A 21,118-nucleotide genomic window follows, 5' to 3' on the forward strand; every position below is an offset into this window, starting at 1 on the left:
AAGTTATGAACAGTGTGCAACAAATCTATCATTATAGTCTACTGTTTTATATTTTTGTGTAGCTTATTGCATATGTAACCATACGCATTCTGTATAATATGTGCTGGACGGACAGACGTTAGTATTATCCTCGTCGTTTTCACACTTGGAGCCTGTAATAGGGGCCAAACGGTTCAGATGTCCAGAGGGCTGCGTACTGAAGCAACCCTGAGCTCCTTCTCGTGTGACGAAACGAGCATCAGTGGGACCGAGCCAACCACAGCCAGCGTCATTTGCAAACTAGAAGACGCACACGACAGTAACGCTCGGTAGTTGCTGTTTGTTGTCTTTTCAAAGCCCGTGGCAGTCCCAGCGAGCATCAGTTTGCGTCCACGCTGCTTAACCTAGATCTGCTTAAATGATCTTACATTAAGTGAAAACGGCGTGGACATGCTGTGGAAGAATATGCTGGTGCGCAAAGGGAGTCTCCATCGCCACAGAGTGGAGCTGGATATGTAGCCGAAGCTCCAGGGATGCTCCAAGCGTACTGCACCTTGGAAGTTGTCAAACGATTCTTGTCTTCAACCCCCCAGCAAAGCCTCATAGATGATATTTCTCTGCGCGACTTCATGGATTTGGTTCTCTGAGGACCATCTGAAGAACAGACATGGCAGTGTCAAAGATGCTGTTCTCTGACGTGGAAACTTTTCTGGACTCGCATCCCGAGTTATTCGAGGATTACCTGAACAGAAAGGGGAATTATAGCATGGTGGAGAAATGGCTCAAGAATCACCAGGCGAGCAAAAGTCCAACGGCTTCAGCTCCGGCCGAGACAAGAGAGGAGAAGAGCAACCCGTACAAGGACAGCTGGGCGAGCAAATGTGACGGTTTGCAGCGGAGAGCGTCTCAGAAGGAGCTGCGTAAAACTTTCGCCAGATCCAAGGCAATCAACATCAACAGGACATACGACGAACATGTTAATACCAGGGCGCAGGAGCCGCTGACAAGCATGAGGAGGAGAGCACTGCTGAGGAAAGCGAGTTCTCTGCCCCCGACCACTGCGCACATACTGAGCGCACTGCTGGAGTCCAGAGTCAACATCCCCCAGTACCCTTCCACAGCCGTGGATTTTAAATATTACCTCAAAGAACACAACGAGCGAGAGTTTTTCCTGGAGCTTGTAAAAGACATATCAAACGACTTGGATCTAACGAGTCTCAGCTACAAGATCCTCGTGTTTGTTTGCATTATGGTGGATGCAGACCGGTGCTCCTTGTTTTTAGTGGAGGGAACAGGCAACAAGCAAACGCTAGTGTCCAAATTCTTTGACGTGCACGCAGGCACCACAGTTTTACCCTCAATGAATTCAGACGAAGTTCAAGTGCCGTGGGGGAAAGGGATCATTGGTTATGTAGCCGAGCACGGGGAGACAGTGAACATCCCTGACGCTTATCAGGTGCCTTCTGCTCTGTGTGCATGTGTTTTTGTGCATTTCCATCTGTCACAGGCAGTGAGTCAGATCGTTTTCGTGCAGCTTTTCATTTTATCTCTCACAGTTTGACGAACAAGAGCACTGCTGATAGCTTGGGCCAAAACCACACGTTCACACAAATCACATAAGAGTAATAAAAAAAGTGTTTTTTGTTCTTTCTCCCCCTCAAGTCCACTGTGATTTAATACAACAACTACATAAAGGTGCTTAATAATGGCAACAGCCTTTTTAGATGTAAAAGTCTTAATGGCTGGCCAAACATTTACACTAATGCCTCACCACATTGCTCTACTTTACTACTTTTTGTAGAACAAGCTCCAAACTCTGCAGACGTCCATCAAACTGACATTCCTGTAGACACGCAGTCATGATCTTTATGTTTAGTGCCCCGTCATCTGAAAAATAGAGGAAGCAAGTGCTCTTTTCCAACAAGTGCTTACACTGTGTCTTTTCTTCTGTGCCTACGGCTTGCAGGATCGTCGGTTCAGCGATGAAATTGACAAGCTGACAGGGTACAAAACCAAGTCACTGCTGTGCATGCCCATTCGCAACAGTGATGGAGAGATCATCGGAGTTGCTCAGGCTATTAACAAGAATTCAAGTGGAGAGCTCTTCACTGAAGATGATGAGAAGGTAATTTAATCATTACAGTTATGAGCATACGTACTGAGTAAAGAAGACACACACATACACACACATGCTTCTCTAATACAGTGCATCCTCCCTGGTGTGTGCAGAATAAGCTTATGTGTTTGTTCTTTGTTTGATCCCTCTCTGTTTTCTTACATCTTACACCACTAAACCTTCCCACAGGAACTTTGTGCACGTGAATCAAATGACTTTATAAAGCGCTATACAAATAAAAATAATATCTGGGGCAGTTTTCGATCACACCATTTCTCATTCTTACATAAATAGAAACAATGCTTGTGGGTAAAAGGATGGGAAGTCACAGTGAATCGGTAATTTATCTCAATAAAAGCATACTGTTTATTTCATTTTTATTCTGTTTTGTTAAATTATTGCAAAGATGAAATAACACATTTATGTGCTTAAATCCTAATGTTACATTTCATAGACTGGCAAAGCAAGAGAAGGAAATGTGACAGACTGCATTTAATCACAGTGAAACAAATAAAGCCATATGGGGTAAAATGGTAGTTTGGGCATGAATTTTAGCCACACTTGTAACATTGTGCAAGAGCTACATCAACTGGCCTGTGCACTTCTTTGGTCCACATGGCAGGTTGAACTGCAGAGATCCTGTGACCTCTTCTCAAGCACTAGGCATGAAATATGGTTCCTTCATGTTTGAAGATGTCACCTGATCACTTTAGTAACCTGGTCACTGGCTTGATGTTTTATGAAAGCTGTTGTATGAACAGCGATGAGATTTGGCACAAACATTTTTAGAATATTTGGCTAGAACCTGCACACATGCACACACACAGTCCCATTTTCATGTCTTAGTGACATAATGCTATCCCTTGCTGCCTACCCTATTCCTAACCATCAAAAATGAATGCCTAACCCTAAGCCTTAGCTTAAACATAACCTTAACCTAATTGTAACCCTGACACTAAAACCCAATTTTGAGTCTCAAAAATGCCTTCAAACACGTGGGGACAGGCATTTTGTCCAACAAAAGGGTTTTACATCTATTGATAAAAACAAAAACAAAACGAGAACACAGCTATTATAGTTAAGAAGAAGCCAGTTTATTGTTCCATAGTTTAATTCAACAATACAAGCCTTTTTCATAAAAGTTGGTATGCTTCATAGGACTTAAATAAAAAACTGAATACAAGATCTGAAAAAATCTGTTAAATCCCATATTTAGTCGCAGATAGTAAAAGAGAGGATTTGATGATGAAATCACAAAAACCATGGTTGCCATCAATTCAAATTCATTCACACTTTTCTTGCACGATGATCAGATCAAATTTCAAGTGTGCCATTATTTGGATTTCCTGAACCTGCAAAAGTAACAGTATTAACACCAGAGAAAAGATTACAATGTGAACACATTGCAGGTAGACTGTGAAAATAGTAAACCTGCAAACCATCAGCATGTTATAATTTCCATTGCAAGGAAACTGTGGTGATAATGATAGCGCTTCTTAACCATGGCTTTACAGAGCTGCTAGCAAGGCCTCCAACTCTCACTTTTTTTTGTTATTATTGCAGCACATTGAAGTAAAGTACAGATGAAAGAATAGCCCTGAAGTAATGCTCATGCTTTATGATTCATGTGTGGCATTTCAGGGATGTTACTCAGTTTTTTTTTTTGGTACATAGACACTGTTTTGTGGTGTTAGCGGCACACAAGCAGCAGGGCTGTAGCGATGCCAGCTGTCATTTTTCATTACCGTCAGCGCTGCAACACTCATGAGTTTACAGTTGTAAAGATTTTAAGAACAGGATGTTTTTTTCTTCATATTTTGCCTCCTTTCGTGTTTTGTTTTGCACTGTGACCTACAAACAGGGAACAGTTTTTTTTCTATTCCCTCCAGTTTGTTGGGTGATTCTTCAGTTTCTGTGACATTAAACTTAGAGTTAGCCTCCATTCTGTTTTTAATATTTAAATTGATAAATAAATCTGCTTTATTAAATTACTTTTAATTATCAGATGACACAATAGATGTACATCTTGGAATTTTAAATGTTATTACAACTGATTAATTTCTCAAGATCTTGCTTGGCTTCAGTTGAAAGTCATTGTTAATGTTTTAACACACTGCTTAAAACCCTGAAATTAGTAACTACATCTTAAAAATATCATAATATTTAATGTAGGCCACGCCAGTAGAAGTGATTGGAACCTATTTTGAAAACACTTCCTCTCAGTTATTTTGGCATTTTAAACCTCTGTCAAAATGTATAAAACTGTAATTTAAAGGATGACTAGGCCATATTACAACCGAGTCACTAGTAAAAAATCTGCTTTAAGAAATGCTTCTTGCACATTGAAAGTTTTTTTCAATGCAATTCATACTTTTACTGCACATGTGCAAAGTTGCATTACATAATGGCTTTATTAACGACTCAGTCCAGAGTACTGACATGATAAAACACCTATTGCCTCATCCCACCAGAGCACTTGAACAAATACCATGCTAATTCATGTTATAAATACAGCAAGCCAAGGAAGAACAAAAGCAAAAAATTACATTAATTACACACGTCTCCATCTTTAATACACACGCCATGTTTATGGTCACATTTCAATTCAGGGTTCTTCGAATGCCTAACTGCCATCATCACAATGGATATTACCTTTACATGAACAACAGTAAATATTATCATGTTACATACTGTAATACTGAATGTAGGTCATGTAATGTTGTCACAGCTGTTCTTGCTTCTATCATCCCTTGTCATAAAGTATTTGACAAACAACATTAACTGAAGACATCATCGTCCACTTTATTAGATACACCTCTTCAACTGCTCATTAACACATCTAATTTAACATCTAATTAGCCAATCACATGGCAGTAGTTCAACTCTAACCTGCTGAAGTCCAAACTGAGCAACCGAATGGGAAAGAAAGATGATTTCATGTTCATTTCAATGTGGCATAGTTGTTTCTGCCAAATGGGCTGATATGAGTATTTCAGAAACTGCTGACCTACTGGGATTTTCCCACATAACTATCTTTAGGGTATACAGAGAATAGTCCAAAAAAGAGAAAATACCCAGTGAGCGGCATTTCTCTGGGAGAAAATATGTTGTTGATGCCAGAGGTCAGAGGGAGACGGCTTTGAGCAGCTTTGAACTGATAGGAAAGGAAAAGTAGCTCAAATAACCAGTTAGCACACTCACCTAAAATGCAAAAGATTTCTGGCTTGAGCCTGAGAGCTGAAACAAATCCTTTGGAGGATTATGTAAGTGTAAAAGGATGTTCCAAATTAACAATGTGGATCCATCCAGCGTGGCAACCCTTTGTGAATAGGGCATCAACCAAAATAACTTTTCAACACACAGCCTGCCACACCTTGAAGCAGATGAAGATCACACCCCTTTCAGCTAAGAACAGGAATCTGAGGCTAAAAAACATTACCTGGTGTAATGAGTCACAATTTCTGCTGTGACATTTGGATGGTAGAGTCAGAAGTTTGCGCAAACAACATGAAAACTTGGGTCCATCATGCCTTGTAAGATAGTGTCTGGGATATTTTTTGGTCACACTTTGGGATTCTTAGTACCAAACAGCATTTTTTGAACACCACAGGCTACCTGAGTATTGTTGCTGACCATGTCCATCCCTTTCTGACCTGTTCAGATGATCTCAAACTAGCTTCATGAACACCAGACTTATATCATGGATGTGCAACTGACAAATCTGCAGTAACTATGCGATGCTATCTTGTGAATATGTTTCCAGCACCTTTTCGAATCAGTACCATGAAGAATTAAGGCATATTTTACATGCAAAAGTGAGTGTATATATGTAATCTGATAAACAGCAGATCATTTTTTCTCATTCTGTCTTCATTCCTGAGTCCAAACTGACTCAGTATTTATTATTTAAATAATTAACCCCACTGTCTGAATCCATAAACCAAGGTTGAGTCATCTGTCATTAAATTTTCCCAAGGCAGTATGATGTAAAGGGCCGGGGCACTGTGTTAATACCACCAGTATTGGCTGGTAAGACTCTCGCATTGGTTAATGCTTCACTTTACTGCTGAGTAGAATATCCAGTGTGTCAGCAATTAATTTATTGTCACCCCTTTGGACTACGCCATTTGTGTGATTTTGAATGGTTGCCAACGGCAGCACCATGGGATTTGTGGCAGTGTTGGGGCAAGAGGACGAAAGCAGACTCTTGGATGAGAACCATCCAGGATATTACTCCATCGGTTAGTAAACACACTGGTCAAGTTTTCAGCCCCAGCACAAAGCCATCGCTGTCTGTGAGTTAATGTAATATTTAAATTTCAAGCAGCTGTCAGGGGAGCAACATCTCCCACAGTGATCCAGATAGCCTTCTGTTTGTGAATGATCGTTTGTCAGAGAGACACGAGGAGCACGTGTTGAGTCCATCAGCGCGCTTGAATAGACGTAGCAGGAAGGCGGTGAAAAGCCGATACAGCGACTTGTTCTCTTATTGCAGGGGCCCCTAAAGGAGAGGAAAGATGAAACATGAAAGCACAAAGCTAGCTGTGCTTTTATTTAAGCGTCAGGTTTCACTGTGGCAAAAATGATCTGTCGTATGTTTTTCCTCCACTGCTGCTCTGCCATCAAAATTACATCTCCAGACTCGATGCGTTGTTTATAATAGATGCAGATTAGGAATTCTTTTTTTCATTTCCCTTGTTTTGAGTATGTTTCACATTTCGTTAACATCACACTAATGCCTGGGATGGCTGCAGCTGAATTAGTAATGAAATGCAATGTGAGTGTCAGAGAACACAGCAATCTCCCTGTACAGCACAGCTGCAGCCCTGCTTTTATGGAAGACCTTGTAATAAGAAAATTTATCATACCTTTCGAAGCAGATTCCTTTAGAGACATAAGCTTACGTTTATCCTTAAATGATTGTGCTGAAAATTTACAGGATTTTGAACACATTACATGCTTGGTTTTAAATCCCAACAGCCTTAAATTTGTTCTGTTCTGTCATTCAAGATTTGAGACCTTTGGCAAGTCTGAAAATGGTTCAGCCCATGTATAATTGCTGTGTCTCATTATCTTCTGCAAAGGAATTTGGCTACCGACTTAATTTAGGAGTGCAAACTGACCCCGTCCTCCTATCTCTATATTTTGCATTACTTTCTTGATTCTTGTCTTGCATGCCTTGTAATACATCCGATGTGAAATGTGTTATTCTTGTGAATTAACTTTTATTAATTCTCCCATGTAGGTTCCATCTGCCAATATATCTCAACATCTGTGTGAGCTGATTGTCAAACAGCAGTCCCCCCCTCACCACAGTGCTCCCTCTGGCTGCCAAATTCCCAGTCAAATTGGCTCAAAGCATTTCAGTTAATAACCACTTTCATACAATTTCCAAATGTAAATCTGCAGCTAAAGAACAAAGAACACAATTTCAGCTTGGCACCTAATTAAAAAAAAAAAAAAAAACAATCCTAGAGGATATCAGATCAAATCAAATGTAAGGAGTGCATCATACCAGAGTTGCTCATTGCAAAGCAAAAGAAGGGAACTATCACAAGAAATCCTCTTAAATCTTTGCATGTTGCTGTATTAAACTCTGTGTATACTGTACAGGGGTGACCCACACACAGTAAAAGGAGACCTGCCTCCCCAGCCACTAAATAAACAGTTGATGAGAAAAATGTAATCTTCAATATTTTTTTCAGATGTTTAACAAAAGGTCTGATTCTGTTCTTTATCCGACTGTCTTCTGATGTTCCAGGAATAATACTGGATCATGTTTATCTAACAGTCATCATATTTGGTTAAAATTAGTCTTCTGTTATGCTTTCTGGGGACTTTGGTTTAACAATTCACTGTGTTATCTACCTTTGATGGCAACAGCAGTGTTAAATATATGCACATTACTTTTTTTTATATGCAAGGGAGCGAGGTGCACCAGGTCAGTCTGAGAAGAAAAACTGTATATAAAAGATGGATGTAGATTCTAGGTCTGAAAAGCCTTAAACTTGCATTATTTCTAACATCCAGCAGGATGTGACTCCTGCAAAAGTCCACTTGTGTAGAAGTTTAGGATCAAATGATACTTCTTAGTTGCTTTAATACCTCATCTATGAGTTTATGGTTACAGTTTCAAGTTTCAAGTCTTTTTTATGCAGCAAGATGCTTATTTGGTACATTATGGTTCCAGAATATCAACATAGGCTATACTTTAAGACTAGAGATGGCACGATACCGCTTTTTTATGTCCGATACCGATACCATAAATTTGGATATCTGCCGATACCGATATGAATCCGATATAGTGTATTTTATAATCAATAAAATTGTTTTTCTATACATTTTACATCAGATAAAAACTTTTGTTGTAAGATTCAGAAAATTATTTATTAAAAGCTAGACATGAGAATAAGAAAGAAAAGTATTTCTTTGTGCCCCCTTTTCCCTGTTAATGCCCTACCTGGCCCCCTGGCAAAACTTTGCTAGATCCGCCCCTGCACAGTTACCAGCCGTCAGCTACTTAGAAAAGGATCCTGGTGTGGAAAGTAATATTAAATAAGTTCTAACAACAGCTTATCAAGCTTGAACGCGCTGCTGTTGTTTAGTGCAACATCCGCTGGTTTCCTCTTTCTGGCAAAAGTGGGCCAAAAACAAACAAGAGAGACGGGAGTCGCGACAGAAAAGCCGATCAGTTGATCATTGATCAGTTTCATGATTTCAAGTAGCAACAGTAGAGGGAGGGAGCGAAGAAGAGGCAGTTGCTCCATATATCGGTTGTTAAGCTTAACGTGGGAATGCTTTACAAACATTCCGAGACGAACTTACACACTTGCTTTACTTCTCTGGGATAGCTTTGTCGGAGAGGAAATGCTGGTTTGGAAGCACATAGCAAGGCTCCAAATGCTCAGGGAGACCACCGACAGGTCTGGCACACCGCAGCCGCTCTATCACGCGAGACATACTTCTCCGACGTGCTAAGGTCATGAGTTGGATTACGTCATGTCGCAAGTTTTGTGAGATGCTTTTGTGATACTTAATGGATCGATTACATTTTTTGTTTCTTTCTGATATCCGATCCAGTAATTTAGGTCAGTATCGGACCGATACCGATACTTAATATTGGATTGGTCCATCCCTATTTAAGACATGTACATGTGACTGACAAGTTGCTGCAGTATAGGCAAATACTCATAATCAGAGGCTTCAGAATATGACTCTACAAAATGCTGGGTGATGTGACATTGGCTACATTCACCTTTTGTATGCAAACTAATCTATGAGTATATAAAAAAAATAAAAAATAAAACCTGTGATGGGGATGTCTGACTTGTTGAGGTCAACATGTCGGTAACAGTGGAACCTGTACTAGATTAAATTAAAGCAGTGTTTGTGTCAGACAAATAAAAAGTGTGCAAACCTTTAAAGTACAGAAAGTGTAGTATTGAGTAAAAACTAGAAGAGTGTGGGTCCTTCCAGTGAACAAAGCAGAATAAAGCTGAGGATAACAGTTACATTGTCTGTGAAGAGAGAACTAAGTTAAGTTTATGTCTTCCTTTTTAAATCCTCATATTTCACAGTTTGTTATTAACCTGCTTATTAATTCCATCAAAGTTTAGATAAAAATAAAACAAATAAAACATCTGAACTAATTTCCACAGGCAGGTGGAATATGTTGGTTGTATAAGCGGCCAGAAAAGGATGTTTCAAAATTTCTGAATGGATACAAAATCATGCTCTAGGGTTAATTAGTAAATTCATTTCCATTCTGAATTCCAAACTATTAATGATAACTGATTACTCTAATTTTCTCAGTTAAGAAATTAGCATATGTAAACCACCTTGCCAAATATAGTGGCAGCACACTGATGTTAATAGAGTGCACCTGATGCCTCTATGGGTAGATTTAATCACTAAATCAGCTTTCTGGTTGATGGAACACAAAGTCCATTTTTCTATCCCAAACTGCACTTCAGCCTCAGTGAGTTACTTGTTGCTTGAATGAATATATTTAATATATTTTTCTATTTAAGATAAGTGAAGAATCTGTAGTTCTTTTCTTATTGTAAATCAAGATCCATGTAATGTCAGGGAAGAGGAGAAATTTTCTTTTTTGTCACTGACTACAAACCTCGTTAAAAACAACAACTGTTTCCTCTTTTCACACATGCAAAGCTTTAAAGCGCAACTTTAAAAGATATCCATAGAGAAATGGAGACAAAAAGTATTGTCTGTGTAATTCCCCTTGATTTCTCTCATTTGAAATTCCAGTTACAGAGAAGGAAGTCACTGAGGTTAGAGGAACTGACAGTCCCTGAGGCGGTGGCCAGTTAGCTTTGTTATTAAACCGCTCTTTACTGGTCAGCCCAGAGGTCTCTAGGCAAAAAAATGTCTTGTTTGTAATGCAACCTTGTATAATGGCCTGCTTGACAGAATGTAATTAGAGCAAGCAGTGCTTTTCTTGGCTATGCCTGTTAGTTCCACAGGCAGATCCATAGCCACATCCCCCAAGTCCTGCTCATTAATGAATCTGCTCCTGCTGGGGCTATTGATGGCCACTGCCTTTCTGGAAGATCATTATTAGAGAATTCCATAGGACAGCTGAAATACATTATGTATGAACTCATTGCTCAGCATCATCTGTTTTCTGCATCTGAAAACAGTTGCATAAGGCACTGGATTATGTATAATGACTGAATGAAGTGCATAAAGTTAATTTACCCATTAGCATGACTGAGTAAGTTTTCGTGTCACGTTATGATTAAATATGTCTTTAATTACAGTGGCTTAACATGTAGTTAATGTATCATAACATGCACACCAACAGGACATGGGAGAGCAGAGGATTTACACTTTAACGTTTACTGACGCAACGCAATAATTATAAATACACAAGACTATAACTCTGCCCTGCAGAGTTTCAACAGATGAGTGACATAGTTTACTTCTTTCAGGCTATCTTTTTAAAATCTATGCATTTCTATCCATTTTGAATATTAATTAATAATCCCCCATTAATTTACTCCTCAGTCACTAGAGTATTGATGCCAAAGTAATGGGTCACATACAGCCCGAATTTGATCTTGAGTATGTATACCAGGCCGGTAACCTAAAGACGCTACAGTCATACAAGACGATGGACAGCCTGAGAGGAAAACACAACAGCTTCAGTTTTTGCTGTTGTAAACTAAAGGCACACCTCCTTGGATTGACCACCTTACAGTAGTTTGACCTGCAAGTCATTGGTAATATCTTTGGAAACCCACTGCTGTGGTATGGTCCAGTTTTAAGAACTGACGATCTAAATAGATAGTGAAAGAAACAAGAAGTATGTCATTTAATTGTTTATCTATTACCTTTTGGCAATTTTGTAGTAAGATTGACCATGGGACAGGTCTTTATCAGTAGAAAAACCTATAAAACTAAAATTGAGGTCCCCCTTCACATTTTCCAAAGCTGCCCAGTGGGCCAGATTGCAGTCTTTTGCAAGCTCATTCTGGCCCCCGGGCCTTATGTTTGGTACCCTTGGTCTAGAAAAAGTGACCTTCTTTGCAGTTCCAGATCCAGCAGGACATAGGTTTGATACCACTACACTCGATACCACTACATTATCCCCAATCAATTTCTGCTATATTAGTGGTTCAAAGTAGTAGCACTACCACTGTAATACAGACTAGGAAGTTACTGATATGCCACTAACCTTAAGCAGGAGCCAGCAGAAGATGGGTGCACTGTGGTTTCAAAGGGACTACCTTAGTCAATAGCAATACTCAGGCAAGCTGTAAAGTTAAAACAATGCTCATTTAGTAATAAGGGAAAGAAACTGTGCAGAGAAAATATTCCCCACACCATTATACTACCACTACCAGTCTGAATGGTCAATACAAGACAGGATGTTGCCTGCCACCTGAAGGCAACATTTTTGGTGAGCTTGTATCAATTGTAGCCTCAGCCTCCTCTTCGTAGCCAACAGTGGCACCTGGTGTGGTCATCTACAACTGAAGCTCATTGGCTTTAAGGTTAAATGTATTGTGCATTCAGGGATGCTCTTCTGCACACCTTGGTTGCAGTTACTCACTGCCTTCCTATCAGCTCAAAGCAATGTTGCCATCCTACTTTGACCTCTGGCATCAAAAAAAAAAAAAAAAAAATCCCATCAGCAGTTTCTGAAAAAACTCAGATGAGCCTATCTGGCACAAAGAACACCGCCATGTTCAAGAAATTCAAAGTCACTTAAATCACCTTTCTTCCCAAGACTGTTGCTTGGTTTGAACTTCAGTAGGTAACATCAGGTGGTATTATCACCTCACATGGCAGCAGAAGTGCTGTGAACCGACGGTGTACGTAAACGTAAAAGAATATTTTCCATGTAGGCCACAGGTACAGGCGTATAGTTTTCCACAGAAGGCTTTAGCATTGTGTTCTCCACATGTTCATTTGCAGCTGATGAGAAACTGATAGATTATAATTTCTGAAAAATGAAAGCGATATCCTTGTATCAGTGGCGACAGCTGAGTAACTTCCCATTCATGTATTGTTGTAATGTCCCTACCCTCAGGTCACACTGAAGGCTGGTAAATATTGGTGGGTCTGTTGTGCTGATTGTATTGTTTACACAGCAGCCAGATGCTAAAGATTGACAACTAAACAAAGAGGCAGCGCAAGGAAGCACACAACCTAAATTCTATTGATTTAATGTTATGGAGCTGAGTGTCACACCGATAAGGCCACATTGTTGGAGAACTGCGGTCATATAGAATTCAAGCCGCACGTTCACATCACAGACATATTTTTGTAGCACTGCAGCCGCTGCTTTGCACTTTCTATACAGGTAAGGTGCGTATTGATATTCATTATGAATCAACTGTGGTAAGGAAGCAAGGAATGTAGTTTGACTCTGAACCAGTAATACAATTCAGGTTATACATACCATACATATTAGCTACAGCAATCAGACCACATCAAGTGATTACATTATTTATGTGAAGAAAATATGAGGGAAATAAGGAATTCATGTTATGAGCCCAAGGCACAGTAAGTCAGACTATTTGGTCAAATGGTAAAATGTCAGTTGAATTGATTTATTTGTCCTAGCAAGTAATAACACCAATGAAAGGCCATTTCTTATTTGTTCCAATTTAATTTAACAGCTAAGTTTTTCCTGGATGAAAATATTACTTGTGTTTTAATTTCCTAATGCTAAAAGAGAAGAGTTACAAACAAGCAAAAACTTTTGTCTTTTGGTTAAATGTTAAATGTTCAGTTAGTACTAAGGGGGCCAAAACGTGCCAAAAAATATCCCTCACATCATTAAACCATCAAAACCAGACTGAACCATCACAGGATGGATTCATGCTTTTACGTTGTCTTACTGTAGCCTCAGCTTCCGTAGTTAACAGGAGTGAAATCTGGTATGTATCCGTGTGTTGTGTGCTCAGAGATGCTCTTCTGCTTAACGTGGTTGGAATGAGTGCTATTCTGAGTTGCCTAATTATCAGCTACGAGCCATCTGGCTATTCTCCACTCATGTCTAATATCAAAAAGGTATTTTTGACCAGAGAACTGCTGCTCACTGGATATTTTCTCTTTTATGGACCATTCTTTGTAAACCCTAGAGGTGGTTGTGTGGGAAAATACCAGTAGATGAGCAGTTTCTGGCAATAACAATAATGCCACATTTAAACTTAAATTACCTTTCTTCCTCATTCTGATGCTCGGTTTGAAATTCAGCAGGGCATTTTGCCCATGTCTTCATATTCCAATGGACTGACTTGCTGCCTTGTGATTGGCTGATTAGATATTTGTGCTAATGAGCAGTGGAACAGGTGTACCTAACAAACTGTCCGTATAAGTCAAATGAGATTTAATATTATATTGTATTTTTTTATACAACAATAATGTGTTATTTGTGGCATACCTCCTACTTCAAACGATGTTTCATGAAGTCTTACAGTTTAGTTTCAAAGATTAAATGTGGGGGCTATGTGTCTCATCTCAACAAGCGCTTCAAACCTGTTGCTTTATTTAGTCAGCAAATCTGTTGAATATGTCCACAGGTGCTGCAGATGTACCTGCCCTTCTGTGGTATTGCAATCTCCAACGCCCAGCTATTTGCCGCCTCAAGGAAGGAGTATGACAGGAGTCGGGTAAGGGCAACAGGGCCAACCAAGATAATAATCCCCACCTACCCCTAGGATCAGCGGTACTTCCTCCACCCTCATGCTGACATTGAGGCTGAGTATTGATCAGCAGCAGCCCACTTGTTGCCACTGCAGTGGGAATCTCAGAGCAGCATGCAGCCCTGTCTGGACATTTTCTGTGGACCTGTGGAGGGGGATGGGCACATATCCAGCAAGGGGCCTGGTTCATGATCTAAATCTCTTAGGGACCGTTAAGAGATGCACTAATTCATGTCACAGGCATTGATCTGTGATGGAAGAGAACATAATGAGTGCACAGTTCAGTGAGTAGAGAAGAAACCGCATGATTTTTATGTGGTTGTGTATTAAATTCGATTGGCACTCGCTAAGATAAAGGGCCTAATTTTCTTTTATTGGGCAAAGTAATCATATTATATCGTGCTGTTGGTTTATGATTTAGAGATAATGATAATAATCAAGTTTCAATAGCTGAGCGAGGCAAAACATCTTTATTCAAAGGGTCATCACTATTACCTGTTGACCAATTTTTTTTTTATTCAGCCTTTGATTGTTGGGAATAATGCCAGTGGTAACGTTTTCTGTCACTGGTCTTTAGGCACTCCTGGAAGTAGTCAATGACCTGTTTGAAGAACAGACTGACCTGGAGAAGATTGTCAGGAAGATCATGCACCGTGCACAGACACTGCTTAAGTGCGAGCGTTGCTCTGTTCAGTTGCTGGAGGACATTGAGTCACCGGTACTGTTTTTCTCTCTGCTGTCCTGTCATATATGTCAATGCATTTGTGCATGTGCGTTCTTGTTTTTTTGTTTTCTGTTTTCCCCCTTTTTTCCCAGTAAATACTTTGTATGTCCATGAGCTGTTGTGATTTCTTCCCTTTTGCATCTTTCAGGTTGTGAAGTTCACCAAGTCGTTCGAGCTGCTCTCCCCTAAGTGTAGCGCAGACACTGAAAGCAGGTATGTTTCATTCAGAGCACCTCGGTAACATTTGGCCTGATTAAAAAAAAAACCCCTCATACAACCCCCCCTCCATAATTTTCCCTTCCATTTCCTCACTCATCATACCATTACCCTTCTCATTAAATAGTCATATCTGCAACATGGCACCTGTGCATTTGGCACAGAGCCTTTTTGAATCTGCAGAGCGTCCATCAAGGACAAAAAAATCTGTATAAAATTTGACTATTATGTAGTGCTGTGGGAGTAATATGCGGATTCTGAATAGAAGGCATACTGTGGGAGCCCTGCTTAATTGGGTTTTCCAGCTTCTCTCTACAGCTAGGCATGGCTGAGTGGAGAAAGAAAGGTTTAATATTGCGTAGGATGTTTATGGATGAAAAAAAAAAGGCTGAAAAGGAAGACAAATTATCCCCCCAAGTCCTGCACTTGCTGTAACTGATATGGTCACTTTGACATTAATGGTCACTATAACAGTAATTTAAAAATATCATAACACAAGAAATACCAATATTAAAAAATTAGCGATGATGAAAGAAATTTTCAGCCGCTAGACTGGGAAATGTATTCTTTCTGACTGCACGCTCCTTTCCGATATGTGTTGCTACTGTCACATTTTAAATATGAAGCCAGTTTGTAAATAAAACTGCACAAATTCCTGAAGCACCTCTTCCTAAAGGCTCTCATCTCAGTAACAAGAGAGCTAGTGAAATTTATGTGTGTAATTAAATAAATGCATTCGGTGACAAAAGGTGAGGATACTGTAAGATTTCTGATGTGCCTAAAATCCCCAGCTACTCCCACAAGAACAATGTTCCTTTATGAGAGGGATGAACCGAGGAAGACAGAGAGAGAATTAGGAGAGAAACATAGTAAAAATAAAAGAAACAGGAGGTAAGGCAGATTGCCATCACACCCATGTGGTTTATTACTGCTGTGCTGTGGTTCCACATCTACACACAGCTGTATCGCTAGATCAAAGGGATCCAAAAGATCTGACATCTGTGTCGTTCCGTCTTTTTTCTAACCTTAAAAGACAAAATGAGCCACACTGAACATTTACTTTGGCGTATTTGAAAGTAAAAACTCAGTGATGGCACCCTGCAATAAGATGTAAACAGTCTGAATAGTGATGCAGGTGTCTGGCAGAGAGTGGGGGCACCGTCTAATCAGAAAATAGCTCATACTGTATGCTTAACTTTTCATTACTTTCATTACTTTTTAAAAATCAAGTAGCTAAAAATAAGATTGTTTGCTTATTGTAACATTTCTAAATGCGTATAAAGGGGGTCTGACCTGTGCTCATTTCCAGCTCCCTGTTTTATTCTTGGACTCTGCTGGAGCAGCTATGTGTGAATCAAAGTTCATGTTAATCCTTTATAAATGTATTCTACACTGGCTTGTTCCCCGGCTTGAAAAAAGTTGTTTTAACTACATTACCTTTCCCTCTAAGCCAGCTTGTTTCTAAAGGTCTGAACAACAGTTTTTTGGGACTGAACCTTTGAACCTTTAGGTCACAAGGATTCATTTCACATATCCTCACCTCATCTCACACAGTCTAATTAAACAAATCTGGTTGAGAACTGGTTGAGTCTTTTGTCATCTATCTTGTTTTTTTTTCTGACCATAGTTTCAAAGACAGCATGGAGAAATCATCTTACTCAGACTGGCTCATCAATAACAGCATTGCGGAGCTGGTGGCTTCCACAGGACTGCCTGTAAACATTAGTGACGCCTATCAGGATCCTCGCTTTGATGCTGAGGTAACCACACAGTAACATACTTCCTAAAGTTCACATCACTAGGATTTAAAAAAAAAAAGGTGAAATGATTTGTGGGACTTGTATGAAATACACCTGCTGTGATTGTCTTGCATTGTGATATACACTGAACAAAAATATAAACGCAATACTATTGTTTTTGCTCCCATTCTCCATGGGATGGATGTAGAGACCTAAAATTCATTCCAGATACACAATATAACCATCCCTCCCAAACAGTGGTCACAAATCAGTCCAAATGTGTGGTAGTGGGCACATCTGCTATATTGAGATAATCCATCCCACCTCACAGGTGTGCCACATCAGGATGCTGATCTGACATCATGAGTAGTGCACAGGTGTACCTCAGACTGCCCACAACAAAAGGCCACCCTGGAATGTGCAGTTTTTTGCGCTATTGGGGGTCTGGGGACCCAGAACCGGTCAGTATCTGGTGTGACCACCATTTGCCTCATGCAGTGCAACACATCGTCGCATGGAGTCTATCAGATTGTCAATTGTGGCCTGTGGAATGTTGGTCCACTCCACTTCAATGGCTGTGCGAGGTTGTTGGATATTCGTGGGAACTGGCACACGCTGTCGTATACGCCGGTCAAGCACATCCCGAACATGCTCAATGGGTGACATGTCCGGTGAGTATGCTGGCCATGCAAGAACTGGGACATTCTCAGCTGCCATCTGCCCTGAACAATGTGAACCATGATTCATCCGTGAAGCGCACACCTCCCCAACGTGCCAGACGCCATCGAATGTGAGCATTTGCCCACACAAGTCTGTTACGGCGACGAGCTGGAGTCAGGTCAAGACCCCAATGAGGACGACGGGCATGCAGTTGAGCATCCCTGAGACGGTTTCTGACAGTTTTTGCAGAAATTGTTTGGTTGTGCAAACCAATTGTTCCAGCAGCTGTCTGGGTGGCTGGTCTCAGACGATCTTGGAGGTGAACCTGCTGGATGTGGAGGTCCTGGGCTGGTGTGGTTACACGAGGTCTGCGGTTGTGAGGCCGGTTGGATGTGCTGCCATATTCTCTGAAACGCCTGTGGAGACGGCTCATGGTTGAGAAATGAACATTCAATGCACGGGCGACAGATCTGGTTGACATTCCTGCTGTCAGCATGCCAATTGCACGCTCCCTCATTGCTTGTGGCATCTGTGGCATTTTGCTGTGAGACAAAACTGCACATTCCAGGGTGGCCTTTTGTTGTGGGCAGTCTGAGGTACACCTGTGCACTACTCATGATGTCAGATCAGCATCCTGATGTGGCACACCTGTGAGGTGGGATGGATTATCTCAATATAGCAGATGTGCCCACTACCACACATTTGGACTGATTTGTGACCACTGTTTGGGAGGGATGGTTATATTGTGTATCTGGAATGAATTTTAGGTCTCTACGTCCATCCCATGGGGAATGGGAGCAAAAACAAAAGTGTTGCGTTTATATTTTTGTTCAGTGTATTATATACAACGTGAATTCAAAAAGCTGAGACCAATAAAAACATACCTGATTTAAATCTGCCCACTGTGCTCTTCAGAGTCATTTCCTTGTGCACTTCTGGCCTTTTTCACGTGGCCCTGCTTTGTTTGGATAAACCTGTTTTGATCACTTCTCTGTCCTAAAGATATCTTGTAACTCACTGTCTCAAAACTTGAAAAACAGAAGGAAGTTGCAGGGGAGCCAAAACTGCCAAGTAGGACAGGTGGCAAACAGTGATTTTGTTTTCAAAGTTTCACAGCATTGTGAGCAGTCATGTGATGCCACATGTTAGCTGGTCTGAAGCAAATTTTCTACATCAGACACTTGAAGACATTACAGTTCTCCACATTGACAATCTGTTGGGACAAATACATGGCTATGTTGTGTATATGTACGATGGTTTCCTAATAATTTTCACATTAAGCAACTTACTTAAGTTTAACATTTAACCTGGATTCACACAATAGTGAAGTGCTCATATAGATTAAACTGGCTGCCAGTTTTTTGAGCTGGTGAAGCCTCTTGAAAATGTCTTTATAGCTCTCTGCACACATAAACGTACATTTTCCGAAGCTGTTCTTTCTCATTGCACTGCAGGAAATGCTCTACTTAAGACACTTTCACACTAACTGAAATACTCCGTTGGGTTTCGGTGATGGAGAGTGTAGCTGGCGGGTAAAAGTCTGGCTAGTGTCCAGCTGAGTGTGCATACTGCACTTGATCTTCCAAACAGAAGTATTCTGTCAATGCCGCACTTACAATAAAATCATATTCTTAAAATCAGTCTCAAATGCATCAGTTTAATGCAGTAGCCATTCAGAATAGTTGTAATCTGTTTTAAAGGCATTTGAGTGCACATCCTCTGTCCATGCCCTTGCCCCAAAGTGGAGATTTTAAAGAAAGTGATTCGGAACTATTACAGCAATAGCTATAGACTTATGGCTTATAGTTATAAACTTCTGTGCAGTACATCAGTTTCACGTTTTATATTTGGACTATTTTAAACTGCACAGGCAAAAAAACAAAAAAACAACAAAAAAAACTGCACTGTATAGATGAAGAATAATTATAACTACAAGCAAATTTAACAGGTTTTTCACTCATTTTTTCATGATATTGATGAGGAGAAAAACCCAAAACACTGATCACATAAGAGAATGAAAACATTTTAAATAAAGTAAATAAACATTTATTATTTACATTTTATGTAGAATAATTATAATGTTTTATTCTCCCACTTTTTGCAGGCAGACCAGTTCTCTGACTTCCATATCCGCTCAGTGCTTTGTGTCCCTATATGGAACAGCAACCACCAAATTATTGGTAAGTTCATACACAAAAAATCTTCTAGATTCTCAAATTCTTCTGTTTAAAAGTTTCTGGTGTGGCTGAATGACATTAGATACTAAAGGATGTCTTTAGGCACTTACTAAGGTTCTGGATAGCTTATGTTGCTACAAAGGAATGCAAAATGTCCTAAAATATCATTTTAAAAGTCATTTGTAGAAGGGTCCCTAGCTGGAACCAATAGCAAGAAGTCAAGCCATAAAACATCACCACATTCCACATACCTTTGGCTGCATGCTGTGTTCAATTGCAGTAATTTCATTACCACTAATACTGCACAGGCATGCACCTTTTTGCTGCATAAGGCAGAGAATATAAGAGGGGGAGGGCTTGAAAATTTGTCCAGCCGAGACTGCATGATTAACTCCATGCTGCACCATCACGCCAGACTTAGAGGTGGTTCCCTTCTTCTGGCAGCGTGCTTTGTGTTTGTGAATCAGCCCCAGGCTAACACCACATTGACACTCTGATAAATCATTGATCTCTCGTCTGGCTTTGGCGCTGGATATTGCAAGGAGGAGCGACGATAGCGGCTCTATTCAGTCCACTGAGATCTGATGCGGGAAGCCATTAGTTTTATTTGAGTGCAAAGTGATCAGCATATCTGGTGCAGATGGTTGGTGAAGACCTGTGTGCATCTTTGCGTAGGTGTAAGTGCATTTGTCAGGGAGGGGAGAGGAAGAAGAACACAAAGAGTGAGGAAGAAACACAGTGTGTGGGTGGCACCTGAGGATCTGGAGTGAAAAACCATTAAACAAACAAAGCAGCAGAAGATGAAATTCTTATATCAAGGCTACATTCAGCTAGAAAAATTAAAGCCCTTGTGTCATCCGCAAGGTTCCAGCAGACTCATTCAAAATATAAGCAAAATAAATACTTTAACAATAATAATGATTAGTGAAATCCATCTTAGCATATTATGCATCATTGAAACTGACTTTAATAAAAGCAGATGGCTCACCAGGTATTTTTAATGATTTATTTTCCTGAATTTAATGAATATCTTTTTAAAAAAAAACAATTATTTTGCTATCCAGATAAACAGAGAGAACAAAACATTTTTTTTATTATACTTAAATCCCTAGTCCCTTTAATGTAGTACACTGTGTACACTACCTATTTATTTGTGTAGTATGTGTTTTGACAGCGTAGTTTTGTCTGAAGTCTGAATCACGTTTGTAGCACCTTCTCAATCTTAAAATGCAAAAACCACAGCCCAACAGTTCTACCCAACTTTGGACCAATTTCTAAATTCTTTATTTCCATAGTATCCCTGTATTTAACTGGGAGAAGCGTTTCAGTTT

General features: G+C 40.0%; 1 protein-coding gene across 1 annotated transcript in view; it reads left to right on the forward strand.

The window, feature by feature from the left end:
* The first annotated feature begins 297 nt into the window (after positions 1-297).
* Positions 298-21,118, forward strand: part of pde11a (phosphodiesterase 11a) — a 55,469-nt gene continuing 34,648 nt past the window's right edge. The window contains exons 1-7 of the mRNA XM_085385134.1: positions 298-1,435; positions 1,946-2,104; positions 14,149-14,238; positions 14,849-14,989; positions 15,144-15,208; positions 16,839-16,971; positions 19,715-19,790. Coding sequence (XP_085241260.1) covers positions 647-1,435; positions 1,946-2,104; positions 14,149-14,238; positions 14,849-14,989; positions 15,144-15,208; positions 16,839-16,971; positions 19,715-19,790 — 1,453 coding nt within the window. The 5' untranslated portion in view covers positions 298-646. The remainder of the gene's footprint in view (positions 1,436-1,945; positions 2,105-14,148; positions 14,239-14,848; positions 14,990-15,143; positions 15,209-16,838; positions 16,972-19,714; positions 19,791-21,118) is intronic.

This window comes from Rhamphochromis longiceps, linkage group LG16 (genome assembly GCF_057381845.1).
Source record: "Rhamphochromis longiceps isolate RC_006_pf linkage group LG16, R_longiceps_female_GT1.1, whole genome shotgun sequence".
Classification (NCBI taxonomy): Eukaryota; Metazoa; Chordata; class Actinopteri; order Cichliformes; family Cichlidae; genus Rhamphochromis; species Rhamphochromis longiceps.